The 17,500-nt window shown below is 35.1% G+C and overlaps 2 protein-coding genes across 3 annotated transcripts in view; one reads left to right on the top strand and one right to left on the bottom strand.

The window, feature by feature from the left end:
* Positions 1 to 17,500, top strand: part of LOC136849927 (ketohexokinase-like) — a 324,411-nt gene that overhangs the window by 97,476 nt on the left and 209,435 nt on the right. The window lies entirely within an intron of this gene.
* Positions 1 to 17,500, bottom strand: part of LOC136849926 (muscle M-line assembly protein unc-89-like) — a 79,897-nt gene that overhangs the window by 18,964 nt on the left and 43,433 nt on the right. Inside the window, exons 2-3 of the mRNA XM_067123443.1 lie at positions 4,730 to 4,806; positions 2,922 to 3,241 (exon numbers count right to left, since the gene is read on the bottom strand). Coding sequence (XP_066979544.1) covers positions 2,922 to 3,241; positions 4,730 to 4,775 — 366 coding nt within the window. The 5' untranslated portion in view covers positions 4,776 to 4,806. The remainder of the gene's footprint in view (positions 1 to 2,921; positions 3,242 to 4,729; positions 4,807 to 17,500) is intronic.

The following is a 17,500-nucleotide window of genomic DNA, read 5'->3' on the forward strand; positions in this document are numbered from 1 at the left end:
AATATATATATATATGTGTGTGTGTATAAATATATATGTATATATACTGTATGTGTGTGTGTATATATATATATTCTCCACTATTGGATAAAGAATTAGAGTGTATGAAATTCTGGCTCTAAAAGGAATTATTTGCTTATTAAAAAGCTCTGTGGTTTTAAATTCAGGTCATGTTTAAACGAATTCATCTTTTGTTTTTCTTTTATATGACAAAATAATCAAAATTTCTGTATGAAACAGAGCAGGCTTTCTAAATATAAAATGATAGCCTTTCCGACAGTCCTGGTATTTGCAAAAAGCATCATAATCACAGATCACAATATATAAAACTGTATTTCAAATTTAGGTAATAACATAAAAGAAATATTGAAAACGAAACCATGAATTTCTGTGCGTCATTTTAACATGCATCACTTCGGAAACCCATCGTGTTGTCCACAAAAAACTCGTTTACCAAATGTAAATCTCAATGTCGATGAAAATAATCGTAAGTAAAATAAGGAGAAAAATACTTCATCATTATTATTATTATTATTATTATTATTATTATTATTATTATTATTATTATTATTATTATTATTATTATTACACGTTCATATATTAAGCAAATCATCATATTGTAATAATAATAATAATAATAATAATAATAATAATAATAATAATGATAATAATAATAATAATAATAATAATAATAATAATAATAACAAATCATTAGTATCATTCTTGTAATGATGATGATAACAGTCACTGTGTTGACTATCATAATTTTTTCTACACCCTTTGGATGACGATTGAAACAGAATTAGCATTCGCTTAGGTAATGAAACACATGTACTCCCGGGAACGCTCGCAATTGCCTATCACGCGGGAACGTGCTTGCGCGCTCGAATGCGAGCAGATGACGTCAGACGACCTCCTCTCGTCGCCGTTATCGAGTCACTCTCGCAGCTAGCAAAAGTCTCGGGGCATCATCGCTCTCGCCCTCTCAGAAATGAAAGTCGTTAGAGACGTCGTGAATGAGAGTCGTCTTTCATCGTCTCGTCTCTTGGGATTAGAGAGAGAGAGAGAGAGAGAGAGAGAGAGAGAGAGAGACGACCTCCGAGAAAGTGTGGGGAATTCGCCAAGTGTCATGACCTGCATTTGTTTTTGTCTTCTTCTCCTTCTTCTTTTTCGTCTCCTTCTTCTTCTTCTTCTTCTTCTTCTTCTTTCGGTTTCTGGTTAGAATTCGGGGACGGTGGTGGTGCATTTACCCGCTCAAGCTTCTTCCGTAGCTCTCTCGAAACTTTTGGCAAAGAGGGGGCCAGGGTTCACATATTGGGAGAGAGAGAGAGAGAGAGAGAGAGAGAGAGAGAGAGAGAGAGAGAGACTTTTCCGTGAATACAGATACTTATACGTTATTATTATTGTTATTGACAATAATAATAATGATAACAATGGTAATAACATTGATAATAACGATACTGATAATGAAAATATACCTCTTCCTAGGAGCTACTGGAATACGGTAGTATCATTATTAAGCGGTGCATCTGTTAATTCTTGACTTACCGACTCGTTGGTTAATCGTGACTTACCGACTCGTTGGTTAATCGTGACTCACCGACTCGGTTAATCCGTGACTTACTGACTTGTTTGTTAATCCGTGACTTACTGACTCGTTGGTTAATCCGTGACTTACCGACTCGTTGGTTAATTCCGTGACTTACCGATTCGTTGGTTAATCCGTGACTTACCGACTTGTTGGTTAATCCGTGACTTACCGACTCGTTGGTTCATTCTTGACCTATTTACTAATTCTTGATTCGCTTAATTAAATCAGTTATTTTGTGACCTATTCACTCGTTGGTTAATTCATGACTTACTGACGCATTGTATCATCTCTGTCTTACCGACTCGCTGGTTAATCCGGACTTACCGACTCGTTGGTTATTTGATAACTTAATGACTCGCTGGGTAATCTGTGACTTACTGACTCGTTGGTTAACCCGTGACTTACCGACTCTGTTAATCAGTAACTTACTGACTCGTTTGTTACTCCATGTCTTACCAACTCGTTGGTTAATCCGTGACTTAGCGACTCGGTTAATCCATGTCATACTGTCTTTTGTAATCCATGTCTTACCGACTCGTTGGTTAATCAGTGACTTACTGACTCGCTGGTTCATTTTTGAGCTATTTACTAATTCTTGACTCACGTAAGTATTAGTTAATTTGTAACCTATTCCCATGTCGGTTAATTCATGACATACTGACTGGTTGGTTAATTCATGACATACTGACTGGTTGGTTAATTCATGACATACTGACTGGTTGGTTAATTCATGACTTACCGAACTCTTTGGTCAATCCGTGACTTACCAACTCATTGGTTAATCCATGATCTACTGACTCTTTGGTTAATTCGTGACTTACCGACTCATTGGTTAATACGTGATCTACCAACTCTTTGGTTAATCAATGACTTACTGACTTGTTGGTTAATCTGTGACTTACCAACTCATTGGTTAATTCGTGATCTACCGACTTTTGGTCAATCCGTGACTTACTGACTCGTTACTTAATCCGTGACCTACCGACTGTTTGGTTAATCCATGATCTACCGAATCTTTGGTTAATTCGTGATCTACCGACTCGTTGGTTAATCCATGATCTACAGACTCTTTGGTTAATCCATGATCCACCGACTCGTTGGTTAATCCATGATCTACCGACTCGTTGGTTAATCTGTGATCTACAAACTCTTTGGTTAATCCATGATCTACCGACTCTTTGGTTAATTCATGATCTACCGACTCTGTGATTAAAATGTGATCTACCAACTCTTGGTTAATCCATGATCTATATACTCGTCGGTCAATCCATGACCTACCGACTCGTTGGTTAATCCATGATCTACCGACTCTGGTTAATCCGCGACTTACCGACTCGTTGGTCAAGTCGTCCACGGTGCAGTCGAGCTTGGCCGTGGACCCGAGGTAGACCTCCGTCGTGGTGGTGTTGTTGGTGACGAACTGGGGCGAAGGGACCCGGTGGGGCTCCTCCCCGTGGGTGTGGGTGTGGTGTTCGTGGTCGTAGTTGCCCTCCGACACGACCACGAAGCCGGAGACCTTCGGCGGGAAGCGCATCGGAGGGCCTCCTATCGAGGACACCGAAGACGAGGAGGAGGAAGAAGAAGAGGACGTTTGGGGTCTTCTTCCCTGGGCCAAATTTAAGGAGGCCGAGGCTTCTGTTGGGATCACTTCTAGAAATAAAGAAGTTTATATTATTATTATTATTATTATTATTATTATTATTATTATTATTATTATGGAACAAGTCCACGGACCCTAATGCTATTCACCTTGCATTTTAATACTTTTTTATCTAGTTATTAATTTATAGAAGTTATTTGTTTTTTTTTTAATAAGTGAGATCTCTTTTTTTTCTGCATTTCCATTTACCTCCTCTTACTTCTTCCTAATGAACACCGTAATATTCTTTGGAAGCTTGAATTTCAAGTCAGTGGCCCCTGTAGTGGACTTGTTCCATATGAATAGGGTTCATCCTCTGAATAATAATAATAATAATAATAATAATAATAATAATAATAATAATATAATAATAATAATAATAATAATATTATTATTATTATTATTATTATTATATTATTATTATTATTATTATTATTGCTGTTTTGTTGTTGTTTCAGAACATGAAGCCTATTCATATAGAACAAGCCAACCAAAGGTGCCATTATAGATTTGAAATTGAAGCTTCCAAAGAATATTAAGTTGTTAATTTGAAAGACGTAGCATAAAATAAGAGATCAGTTATTAGAAAGAAAAGATAAATATAATAACGAATTAATAAATAAATAAATAGATAAAAGTGTAAGTAAATCATCAAAATACAAGGAGATTTGTTATAGAGTTAAATATGATTTTTACTTGTGGGACGTTCCAATGAATAGTAAGCATGTTGATAATTGTTATTGCATTATGTTGTTAAGGTTACTAATACTTTGTACTTCTAAAGTGGGCAGAAAATAATTAACAAGAAAAGAAGCAACACAGACGTTAATAAGTGTTAATGACATAATGGCTATTTGGTACCTAAAGTAATTAGCTAAGATACCTGAAGCATCATCCATTCTTGTGATCACGTGCAGTTATTTATTATTAGACTATTTCTCTCATGTAAGGTTTTCCTTTAAAGGAAGACTCTCTCTCTCTCTCTCTCTCTCTCTCTCTCTCTCTCTCTCTCTCTCTCTCTCTCTCTCTCTCTCTCTCTCTCTCTCTTAAAAAGTTTGTATGTTCTGTTTCTCTCTTTCTTGTCAGCAAACCCTCCTCTCTCTCTCTCTCTCTCTCTCTCTCTCTCTCTCTCTCTCTCTCTCTCTCTCTCTCTCTCTCTCTCTCTCTCTTTAAAAGTCTGTATGTTCTATATTTTCTCTTATTTGCAACACATTCTCTCTCTCTCTCTCTCTCTCTCTCTCTTTTAAAGTCTGTATGTTCTGATTTTTTTCTCTTGTCTGCAACAACCCCCATCTCTCTCTCTCTCTCTCTCTCTCTCTTTAAATGTATATAACTAAATACTCTGTTAGGTTCTGCAACATTCTTGGCTCTCTCTCTCTCTCTTTTTTTATGTATATAACTAAATATTCTGTTAGGTTCTGCAGCATTCTTGTCTCTCTCTCTCTCTCTCTCTCTCTCTCTCTCTCCTGCAAGGCAGGTAGTAAATCCATCATACTCACCACACGTCGCCATGAACACCAGCAAGAACAAGAGGGTGGGTTCCATTACTTCGCTCGTCCGGAGCGGCGCCCAGCATCTGCGGAGATGAAAAACAGGTCTCTCTGTAATGACTCCAATTCTTTGGGGTTTTACGATCTCTCTCTCTCTCTCTCTCTCTCTCTCTCTCTCTCTCTCTCTCTCTCTCTCTCTCTCTCTCTCTCTCTCTCTCTCTCGATTTTCTCGAGGCTCCAGTTCTGTCTCATTTTGTCTTGTCTTTAATTAGTTGATTCTTGTTTTTATTTATGATCCTTGTAATTGTTGTACGATCTCTCTCTCTCTCTCTCTCTCTCTCTCTCTCTCTCTCTCTCTCTCTCTCTCTCTCTCTCTCTCTCTCTCTCTATCGATTTTCTCGAGGCTCCAGCTTTGTCTCATTTTGTCCTTTCTGTAATTTGTTCTTTCTTATTTTCATTTACAATTTCTATAATGGTGTTGTTATTTTATTGTCTTCTGCCGTGTTCTGTATAGCGTCTTTCTATTTTCTTTCTTTACGATTTCTGTAACCGTTGTATTTTTTTTTTTTTGTAATTTAGTCTTCTTTAATAGCGTCTTTCTTTCCTTATTTACGAGTTTTATAATTGTTTTATTATTTGAATATTTTGTATATGTACTGTATATACATATATATATATACACATATATACACCTATTTGGTGTATGTATTTAATTGTGTGTATATATATATATATATATATATATATATATATATATATATATATATATATATATATATATATATATATATATGTATACATGCAACCTGGAAAAGAGTGCCAGCCCTTTAAATTAACAACTTTTTATCCCAAAACATTTTTTCTTTTCAAAACTCTACAGAAATTACAAGATCATCCAACCAATGAAACCATTTCCTAAATTCCTATTAATTCTCTGAAGAGTTTTGGGGTGGGGGTGGGTGGTAGTTGTCTCCTACATACCCGCCCCCCCCCCAAAGGTCCTTACTATCTACAATTACATCTACAAAAAGTACTGACAAAGCATTCCAACCAACACCTCGTCTTTAGCAAGACGATTATTCAATTTTTTTTTTTTTTCTCACTCTCAAAAGTTCCATTAAAGCGATAAGTCTAGGCTTAGCCTTAATGCTCCTGTCATTCACCTGGGGCCTGCGAGGTGCTGCCATCTCTCGGGGAATTGAGCAGTGCTTGGAATTGTTGGGTTTCTTGTACTGAATACTTTCTCTGTCTTATATATGTATGTATGTATATAAGTATATATATATATATATATATATATATATATATATATATATATATATATATAAATTCAAAGTTATGATAAACGGGGTGAAGTTGCTACACTCACACCCCGTCCCTTTCCTTGGCTCTAGCTGTCACTGTTACCCATACACTTCTGGGTCGCCTTGTAGGCCAGTAGGTCTGGATTGAACCACGGACCATCCGAGCACAATATTCTGTATATGTGTGTGTGTATATATATATATATATATATATATATATATATATATATATATATATATATATATTTATATATATATGTGATATAAAATGTATATGTTTGTCCTCTCTCTCTCTCTCTCTCTCTCTCTCTCTCTCTCTCTCTCTCTCTCTCTCTCTCTCTCTCTCTCTCTCTCTCTCTCTACGAGAATTCCCAAGATACCATATGACTTTCTGTTTGCTCAGCCGCCCCTTTGACAACACGCGACGAGATTTTATTTTCTTGTTGTCCTTTTCATATTCAAATAACTTCTTTTCTCTGACAAAAAAAAAAAAAAGAAAAAAGAACACGAATCCGGAGAGAAACGAGCTGAAAACAACCAAAAAGTTTTTTTTTGTATTCAAATCCTTCTATTTTCCTTCAGAAACCCCTTCAGAAAAAAAATAAAAAAAACATACGATTTTTTTCCTCCCATTCCCAAGAAGGACCCGTGTTTGTATATCAGAGCGGAAACTCATAATTCAGAGAGCAGGTATTTTTTTTTTTATATATTTTTTTCGTATTTTTTATTATTTTTTTTTTATGTTTTCCCGTGTTGGCCCTCTAGCGGGATATAACCTTTTCAGGTGTATATAATAAGGCAGCTGGTGCCTTGGCCATACCGGAATTTAACCTTTTCACGCGAATAACCTCCACTGTTAGTTTAGGCGTGGCGTTCTGGCTTGTCCTAAATTAAATATGTGGCCTTGTGTGAGTGGGAGTGTAGGGATTTCTTCTCTGCTTCTTACTTCAATTTATTTGACTTTATTATTATTATTATTATTATTATTATTATTATTATTATTATTATTATTATTATTTTTGTCTAATAAACATCCACAATTATATAGTAAAAAAATTATATGACTATATATATAAAATAGATATATTACATTGTAATGTAGTTTACTATATAATTGTGGATTTTATTACACAGGTTCTTTTTCACGAGATTGTGAATTTCTTAGCATTATTATTATTATTATTATTATTATTATTATTATTATTATTATTATTATTATTATTATTATTATTATTATTATTATTATTATTATTATTATTGAGGAGATGAACCCTGCTCATATGGAACAAACCCACCAAAGGGGCCACTGACTTGAAATTCAAGCTTTCAAAGATTATTATTATTATTATTATTATTATTATTATTATTATTATTATTATTATTATTATTATTATTATTATTATTCAGGAGATGAACCCTATTCATATGGAACAAACCCACCAAAGGAGCCATTGACTTGAAACTCAAAATTATTATTATTATTATTATTATTATTATTATTATTATTATTATTATTATTATTATTATTATTCAGGAGATGAACCCTATTCATACGGAACAAACCCACCAAAGGAGCCATTGACTTGAAATTCAAACTTCCAAAGTATATACTGTGACTGGTCAGTGTTGACATTTATTCAAGGCTAAAACAATTCAGGCACTTACTTTCACTCGAATGTGATTGAAGTTGAAGAGGCATTTTTTAGTTTTCTGTAAAAGAAAACTATTGTGCCGGCTTTGTCTGTCCGTCCGCACTTTCTCTGCCCGCCTTCAGATCTTAAAACACCCTGAGGCTAGAGGGTTGCAAACTGGTATGCTGATCATCCACCCTCCAATCATCAAACATACCAAATTGCAGCCCTCTAACCTCAGTAGTTTTTATTTTATTTAAGGTTGAAGTTCGACATAATCGTGCATCTGGCAAAGATATGTGACAGGCCACCACCTGGCAGTGGTTAAAGTTTCATAAGATTTTTTTACTTGTGACTAAGTGCATAAGATTCATATTCTTTCTGTAAACTTTTTAAACAAGACTCTTGGAATTTTTTATCATGTTTGCTCATATATATGGTGGATAAATATATTGGTTGTATTATACACTTATACAAATGGAGTTTAATCACTAATGGAGTATTTACTCAAACATATTTATTAGAAAGGTTAATATTTTGTTGTACAACCCAAAATATAATTACCTTCTCAATATTATATTTCTAATATACACATTACAAATGGATTAGTAATTATTAAGGCACGAAAGGAGGTTTTAGCAAAATATTTAATAGTCTTGAAATATGACGACCCTCGCGGTTGACTCATCCATCACAAAAAGTAGAGCAATTATCGATCGCTGTCGATAGATAAACATTTAATAGAAAAGAAGAATATTAAGAAGTAAGATACACTTATAAAATGAAGAGGAGGAGGAGGAGGAATATTTATAAAAAGAAGAAGAAGAAGAGGTCAATATTATAGAAGAAGAAGAAGAAGAAATGAAGAGGAGGAGGAGGAGGAGGAGGAGGAAACAATTACTCTACACTTGTATAAGAAGAACACAAGAAATTAAGAAGAGGAGGATTAAAAGTCTGAAGAAGAAGAAGAAGAAGAAGGAGGGAGGAGGAGGAGGAGGCAGGAGGAGGAGGAGGAGGAGGAAGAGGAAATTTTCGAGAAGAAGATGGATGAAGACCCTCGAAGGTCGACTCATCCATCAGAGGAGGAGGAGGAGGATCGAGGTCGATAGATAAATAGGAAGAAGAAGAAGAAGAAGAAGAAGAAGAGGAGGAGGAGGAGGAGGAGGAGGAAGAGAAGAAGAAGAAGAAGAAGAAGAAGAGGAGGAGGAGGAGGAGAGAGAAGAAGAAGAAGAAGAAGAAGAAGAAGAAGAAGAAGAAGAGGAGGAGGAGGAGGAGGAGGAGAAGAAGAAGAAGAAGAAGAAGAAGAAGAAGAAGAGGAGAAGAAGAAGAAGAAGAAGAAGAAGAAGAAGAAGAAGAAGAAGAGGAGGAGGAGGAGGAGGAGGAGGAGGAGGAAGAAGAAGAAGAAGAAGAAGAAGAAGAAGAAGAAGAAGAAGAAGAAGAAGAAGAAGAGGAGGAGGAGGAGGAGGAGGAGGAGGAGGAGGAGGGACAGAAGAAGAAGAAGATTAAAAGAAGAAGAAGAAGGAGGAGAGGAGGAGGAGGAGGAAGAAGAAAAGAAGAAGAAGAAGAAGAAGAAGAAAAGAAGAAGAAGAAGAGGAGGAGGAAGAAGAAGAAGAAGAAGAAGAAGAAGATTAAACAAGAACAAGAACAAGAACAAGAAGGATAGATTCATATTGAGAGTTATTTACAATTATTTCTTTGGATCGTTTATTTTTGTAAAATATTTATATTGATATAAAATATTTCTATGATGTTTGCATAAATGTGTTACATTCACAAATCATATTTGCACGAATTTTATAAATACATTTGCGAAACTCTCTAGTTTTCATATTATTTAGTAATAATAATAATAATAATAATAATAATAATAATAATAATAATAATAATGATGGTGATGATGATTGTTATTATTATTATTATTATTATTATTATTATTATTATTATTATTAATAAACGTTATACAATTATTAATATTCTGAAGTTTTAATAATAATAATAATAATGTCATTATTATTAATATTATTATTATTATTATTATTATTATTATTATTATTATTATTATTATTATTAAAACACACTGCTGTAATTTTTAGAAAAATCTTTTTACTGAACGACATTATAATTCTATAATATTAAAAGGTGTTCTATTTAAAATTTCTATGTACCATGCTTTACCACAGCAGTAATAGAAGTTGTATTCAGATTTTTTTATTGTAAAAATATAAGTGACTGTCATTACTTAATATTTTTATTGTTACTGTTATTGTTCTGATGTTTTATGAAAAAAACAATTATTATTATTATTATTATTATTATTATTATTATTATTATTATTATTGAACGCCGTATCATTATTAATATTCTGATGTTTTAAAATAATAATAATAATATAATAAATAATAATAATAATAATAATTATTATTATTATTATTATTATTATTATTATTATTATTAGCCTATGTTGTTACAATAACAAAATTATTATGATTCTCATGACTTCAGTATCCATGAACCAAAGATCGATCCCTTGGCCAACCCCCCTCCCCCTCCCCTCCCCTCCCTCCCCTCCCTCCCCTCCCCATCCCCCCCCCCCCTTCCCCCCCCCCTCCCTCCTTCCTCCCCCTCCCCAAAATTTCCTTTTCCCTGGGCGTGCTAGTGAAGGATCCATTAGGGCTTATTGATAGTACTGGAGCACTTCAACAGATTGTGTATAAAAGAGAAAAATCGTCTTTTAAGGAATAATTCTGCTGGAGGGTTGTGGTAATTTTATACTTTTTTTATATATTTTTTAAGCGTAGAGGCCGACGGGGGTGGGGACCTATAGCTGTTTAAGGTGCAAAAGTAGAAAACGTATATTTTTGTCAATAAAATTGTTCGATGATAAAATTTTGAATTTTGATTTTTTTTCTAGTTCTGGCGATGAGAATTTTAATCTTATTCTGATGATAAGAATTTTTTATAATCTTCTTTTGATAAGAATTTTTTATAACCTTCTTTTGATAAGAATTTTTATCTCATTCTGGTGATGAGGACTTTCATCTTTCTGATAATAAGAATTTTAACTCATTCTGGTGATAAGAATTTTCACGTCATTCTTGTGGTAAGAATTTTTATCTCATTCTATTGATAAGAATTTTCATCTCATTCTGGTAATAAAAATAATTATCTCATTCTGGTGGTGGAAATTTTCATCTCATTCTAGTGATGGGAATTTTTATATAATTCTGGTGATAAGAATTTTTATATAATTCTGGTGATAAGAATTTTCATGCCATTCTTGTGATAAGAATTGTCATCTCATTCTGGTGATGAGAATTCTTACCTCATTCTGCTTATGAGAGTTTGCATCTCCTTCTGGTGATAAGAATTTGTACCTCATTCTGGTGATGAGAATTTCCATCTCATCTCTGTGATATGAATCGTAATCTCATCCTGACGAATTGAGTTTCAACTCACGCGAGTGATATCAATTTTATCATATCATACTCCATTCGATTTTCATCCTGTCCATTCAGATATAATTTTAATCAATCCCCACGAAACTGTCTAAGTTCGGAGAAACAACGAATTTTTATCTCGTCCTTCTCTGGGAATCTGATCTTGTCCCGGTGTCAGGAATCTCTCTCTCTCTCTCTCTCTCTCTCTCTCTCTCTCTCTCTCTCTCTCTCTCTCTCTCTCTCTCTCTCTCTCTCTCTCGTTTAATGCCTGGTTTTTAACTAAACCCAAATGCTAAGAAATTCTATCTCGTATACGTCAAGAGTTTTTATCTTCTCTTGACACTCGGGATTTTAATCCGATTCCAGAATGTGTTTTTATCTAGCTCCTCCTAATGTGATAAAGATAGGTCAACTTCAGGTTGCCTGTTGCTTATCATCTTTTGTATAACTGTAAAAGACAAATTTAACTTAAAATTATCGATTCAGAGAATTTTATGGGAAAGTCAAGGCCTGGTATGTTAGGCCTCAGTCGCCTGCCCCGGAAAAACCTTGGGTACGTAGGTACTCAGGTTCCAACTCTCTTTATGACCTTGGTGCCCGAATTGCTAATGCCCTGGACTCTCACTCGAAAGACCGGAGTTCGATCCCGTGGTGAGTCAGAAATTTATTTCTATGAAACACGTTTCTATGTGTTCATTCATTATATATATACTGTATATATATATATATATATATATATATATATATATATATATATATATATACATTTATATATATGTATATATATATATATATATATATATATATATGTATGTATATATATCATTCACACAACTGTATACCCATATATACCTGTTTATGACCAACTGTAACCCACGTGTTATGACCAGCAAACGGCAAAAAAAAAAAAAAAAAAAAGAGAAAAATCTGGTAACTAGTTCCCCTGAGGAAGCCATATTGACACCTTCAGGTCTCTTAACCCCACTCAACAGACACCCCCACCCACTATACATCTCCCCCCAACCTGAACCCACCCCACCATTACCCCTAACGCATAAATGCACTTAAAAGGGCAAAAAAAAAAAAAAATTATAATAAAAAAAAGGACATCTCTCTCTGAGGTGTTTTGAACGTCGCCTGTTGAATTCTCGGAATACGGTAAAAGGTGGTTGGGCTTTCGGGGAAACCGCCATTTAAAATGTATGTGAGGAGAAAAGAAGCTGAATGAGAGATTGAAAACAGTTCTGCTTGACGGCGTATGCTGGCTTCCATAATAACCCCTTCTCTCTCTCTCTCTCTCTCTCTCTCTCTCTCTCTCTCTCTCTCTCTCTCTCTCTCTCTCTCCAACCCAGTTTGTTGCCCAGGTAGCCTGCAGCCTTGTTGATGACCCATGAAATAAGCAGCCAAATTCTCCGGTGAGGAACGATCGGGAAAACAGGAATCGCATCTGAATGCAGGCGAATAACCACCTTAAATAACTGAATGTCTCCCGCTTCAGTAAAGGGCTTCAGATGTATATAATTTTTCGTTGCTTTTAACATTTTCTGTCTGAAATTCAGAAGTTGGCAATTTTACCGAGGACCCAGTGCCCCCATTTTGAACATTGGAAGTTTTTTTCAATAAATTCTTACTTTCGTGGAGAACGTCGCTTGGTAATTTGGTTTTAGTTTTCTGTAAAAGAAAACTATTGTGCCGACTTTGTCCGTCCGCACTTTTTCTGTCCGCCACCAGATCTTAAAAACTACTGAGGCTAGAGGGCTGCAATTTGGTATGTTGATCATCCACCCTCCAATCATCAAACATACCAAATTGCAGCCCTGTAGCTTCGGTAATTTTTACTTTATTTAAGGTTAAATTCAGCCATAATCGTGCTTCTGGCAACGATATAGGACAGGCCACCACCGAGCCGTGGTTAAAGTTTCATGGGACGCGGCTCATACAGCATCACACCGAGACCACCAAAAGATAGATCCATTTTCGGTGGCCTCGATTATGCGCTGTAGCGGCTGTACAGAAAACTCGATTGCGCCGAGGAAACTTCGGCGCATTTTTTACTTGTTATATAATTCAACAGTTACAGGTGTCTAATTGTGCCCATAAATAACCGTAGGATGGATGTTTTGTTAACTTATTCACTAGGGGGGGAGGGGAAGATCCAGGAAAACTCAGTACCGGTCCCAAGCCCGGATAAGTAGGGAGGATTGGAGGTAGGAAGGGTGTCTGTCCTTAAAAATTTTTGCCCGAAATATTTTTATGCCTATTAATGAATCATACATATCTAGGAAATGAGTGTAATGCGAAAATAAGAATCTTAGAGTGTGCATCATGAAATTCATTTTGGAATTCATATCTCTCTCTCTCTCTCTCTCTCTCTCTCTCTCTCTCTCTCTCTCTCTCTCTCTATATATATATATATATATATATATATATATATATATATATATATATATGAGTGTATCTCTCTCTCTCTCTCTCTCTCTCTCTCTCTCTCTCTCTCTCTCTGAGAGATAAATAGGATAATATTTAACTCTGATAAATTTGAATCAATGAACTATGGTGATAAAGTAGGAATGCTATATGCATATAAAGGACCTAATAATGAGACAATCACAAACAAGGAAGCAGTTAAAGACCTTGGTGTGATGTTGAATAGGAATATGTTATGCAATGAACAAATAGCAATTCTATTGGCAAAATGCAAAGCAAAAATGGGAATGTTGTTCCGGCACTTCAAAACAAGAAAAGCTGAACACATGATTATGCTTTATAAAACGTACGTTCGTAGTCCACTTGAATATTGCAATATAATATGGTACCCACACTACCAAAAGGATATTGCACAAATAGAGTGTACAAAGGTCATTTACAGCTAGAATAGAAGAAGTTAAGGACCTTGACTACTGGAAAAGACTACAATTCTTAAATTTATATAGTCTTGAAAGGAGAAGAGAACGATACATGGTAATTCAAGCATGGAAACAGATAGAAGGAATTACCGAAAATATCATGGAACTAAAATTATCAAAAAGAGCAAGCAGAGGTAGATTAATAGTGCCAAAAAACTATACCAGGAAAATTAAGGAAAGCACACAGGACATTAATCCACCACGCACCAGCATCGATAATGCAGCGTCTATTCAACGCGCTACCAGCTCATCTGAGGAACATAACAGGAGTGAGCGTAGATGTGTTTAAGAATAAGCTCGACAAATATCTAAGATGCATCCCAGACCATCCAAGACTGGAAGATGCAAAATATACCGGAAGATGCGTTAGCAACTCTCTCATCAAAGGCGCCTCACACTGAGGGACCTGGGGCAACCTGAACGAATTGTAAAGGTCTGTAAAGGTCTATATATATATATATATATATATATATATATATATATATATATATATGAGTGTGTGTATGTGTATAATATATATATATATATATATATATATATATATATATATATATATATATATATATATATATATATGTGTGTGTGTATATATATATATATATATATATATATATATATATTACATATCTATATATATATATATATATATATATCTATATATATATATATATATATATATATATATATATATATATATATATATATATATATATATATATATATATCCCCTTTGATTATAAATAAGTAAACGTCCACTTCATTTTTCCCCTCAGGGAACGGAAGACTGTTTCCCCTGTTATTTTGCAAAGCTGGACACATAATTGGAGCAGAGATTGGGACGCTTAATCGAGGTAATAAGAGTAAAAAAAAAAAAAAAAAAATCTTTCTCCCTCGCTACTCCCCAAAAGAGATTCGGAGGACCAATCCCCCCTCCTCCCCCCACTCCCCTCCCCCTTCCCCCTCTCCCCAACCCCACTTTCACACCAGAAATAACAAGAGAAGAAAGAACTTGTAATGAAGCGTTTTTTTTTCTTTTTTTTGTTTTTTTAAGGGGGTCGAGGTCCTTCCCGAGGTGTGTCTAAAATTGTGGACTTTTGCAATTGTAAGGGAATGTTTTTTCTTATTATTATTATTATTATTATTATTATTATTATTATTATTATTAAAACTTCGTCAATAGTTAAATATTTTTATTATTATTATTATTATTATTATTATTATTATTATTAAACTTATTATTATTATTAATTATTATTATTATTATCATCATGGACTCAGTGGAGTATTTTTCAGTAGGGGATCCGTTATTATTATTATTATTATTATTATTATTATTATTATTATTATTATTATTATTATTATTAACACAACACTGTAAAGAGTTTTTTTTCACAAAAAGCATGAAGAGAGGATAAGCATGGAAGAAAAAAAAACTATTTTTATTTTATTTTTTCTTTTTTATGGAACGGTGCTTAAAACTATGGAGTTCGCCGATGGCAAGGGAACGCTTTGTTCAACGTTTTAGTTTTTTCAATTATCCCGAACTCCGACTCTGAAGTTTTTTTTTTTTTCAAAATTGTCAAAAAAAAAAAAAAAAAAAAAGAAATTATAAGCCCGTTCGAAAATAGCCCAGACTGAAATGGAGACAGACAGACAGACTGAGTGCCACAATATGGCTTGCTCTGTTGAGCCCAAAAGACCTCCAGAATTAGGAGTCTTGTCCAATAAGAGAGAGAGAGAGAGAGAGAGAGAGAGAGAGAGAGAGAGAGAGAGAGAGAGAGAGAGAGGGGGGGGAGTAATGCTTGTTCTAAAGACCCGAAAAGTGCCAAAATAATGAACCTTTTCTTGAGGAGAAACAGACAGTCAGACAGGCATAGTGATAGGCAGACTGACAGCCAGATAGACAGACTGACAGACAGGCTGAGACAGACTGACAGACAACAAGATAGACAGACTGACAGACAGACAGGCAGACAAACTGACAGATAGACAGACAGACAACAAGATAGACAGACTGACAGACAGGCTGACAGACTGACAGACAGACAGACAGACAAACGTCATCCAAAGAGCTTAGAAAACGAGAGAGAGAGAGAGAGAGAGAGAGAGAATCAAGCCAGGTACTAATCGATGAGAGGAGAATGTGATTACTCCCAGTATATCAAAGGCAATTAACACACTGTCTGGTCAAGGGTTTGATCGGATAATTAGGACAACGGAAGTAAACAAGTTCTACCCTTTTTTAGTTTTCTGTAAATGAAAACTGTTGAGATGGCTTCGTCTGTCCGCCCTCAGATCTTAAAAACTGCTCAGGCTAGAGGGCTGCAAATTCGTATGTTGATCGTCCACCCTCCAATCACTAAACATACCAAATTGCAGCCCTCTAGCCTCGGCAGTTTTTATAATATCTAAGGTTAAAATTAGCCATGATCATGCGTCTGGTACCGCTATAGGTTCCAATAACACAGGCCACCACCGGGTCGTGGTTGAAAGTTTCATGGGCCGCGGCTGAGAATTTCATAGGCCACGACTGAGTGTTTCATACTGCATTATACACTGTGCAGAAAACTCGATTGCGCCGAAGACACTTCGTCGCATTTTTTACTTGTTTATTTTTAGATTTCACTTTTTCTGCCGGCAGACAAAACTTGCGCCATTTACTGGAAGGAAAAGCCTATTCTCTCTCTCTCTCTCTCTCTCTCTCTCTCTCTCTCTCTCTCTCTCTCTCTCTCTCTCTCTCTCTCTCTCTTCCTAGACTTTTGATGACGTTTCTGAATCTCTGTCTTCAAGGAAAGGTTCATTATTTTGGCAGTTTTCTCTCTCTCTCTCTCTCTCTCTCTCTCTCTCTCTCTCTCTCTCTCTCTCTCTCGAAAGCTTCCAATTCATCACGGTTTTCCTTTTATATTTTTGATCGTTTCTCTTTTTCCTTCATTATTTTCTCGTCTTCCGTGTCTTATTTCCATCCATTCTCGTTCAATTTCCCGCATCTTCTTCCTTTCTTTTACCTCCTTCTTCTTCATTATTTTCCCGTTATTTTCTTTTTATAATTTTCCCCTTCTCTTTTATTTCATCTGCGTCCTTTCTCTATCTTTCTTCCTTTACGGTCTTTACTTTATTCTTTTTTCCGTGTTTTCCATCCATTTCCTTCATTCGCTTTCACTTTTCCATTTTAATCTTCAAATCTTTTTTCTTCATTTCGTCTGTTCATTCCATCGTAATATTTTACATCTGTTCTTTATACTCCTTTCTTGCGTTACCTCTATTCTCTTCATTTCTACCTCTTGATCTCTTTATCTTTTCATTTTTCCTTCTTCATCTTTATCCGTATTTCGTACAAAATCCATCTCTCTCTCTCTCTCTCTCTCTCTCTCTCTCTCTCTCTCTCTCTCTCTCTCGTGAATTTTCCCCATTCTTTATCTCTAATTCGTCCACTTCCTCTCTTTTCCTCGCATTATTACCCATTTTCCCCTCGCCCCCACCTTCTTCCGCCAATGATCCCGAA

This window comes from Macrobrachium rosenbergii, chromosome 21 (genome assembly GCF_040412425.1).
Source record: "Macrobrachium rosenbergii isolate ZJJX-2024 chromosome 21, ASM4041242v1, whole genome shotgun sequence".
NCBI lineage: Eukaryota > Metazoa > Arthropoda > Malacostraca > Decapoda > Palaemonidae > Macrobrachium > Macrobrachium rosenbergii.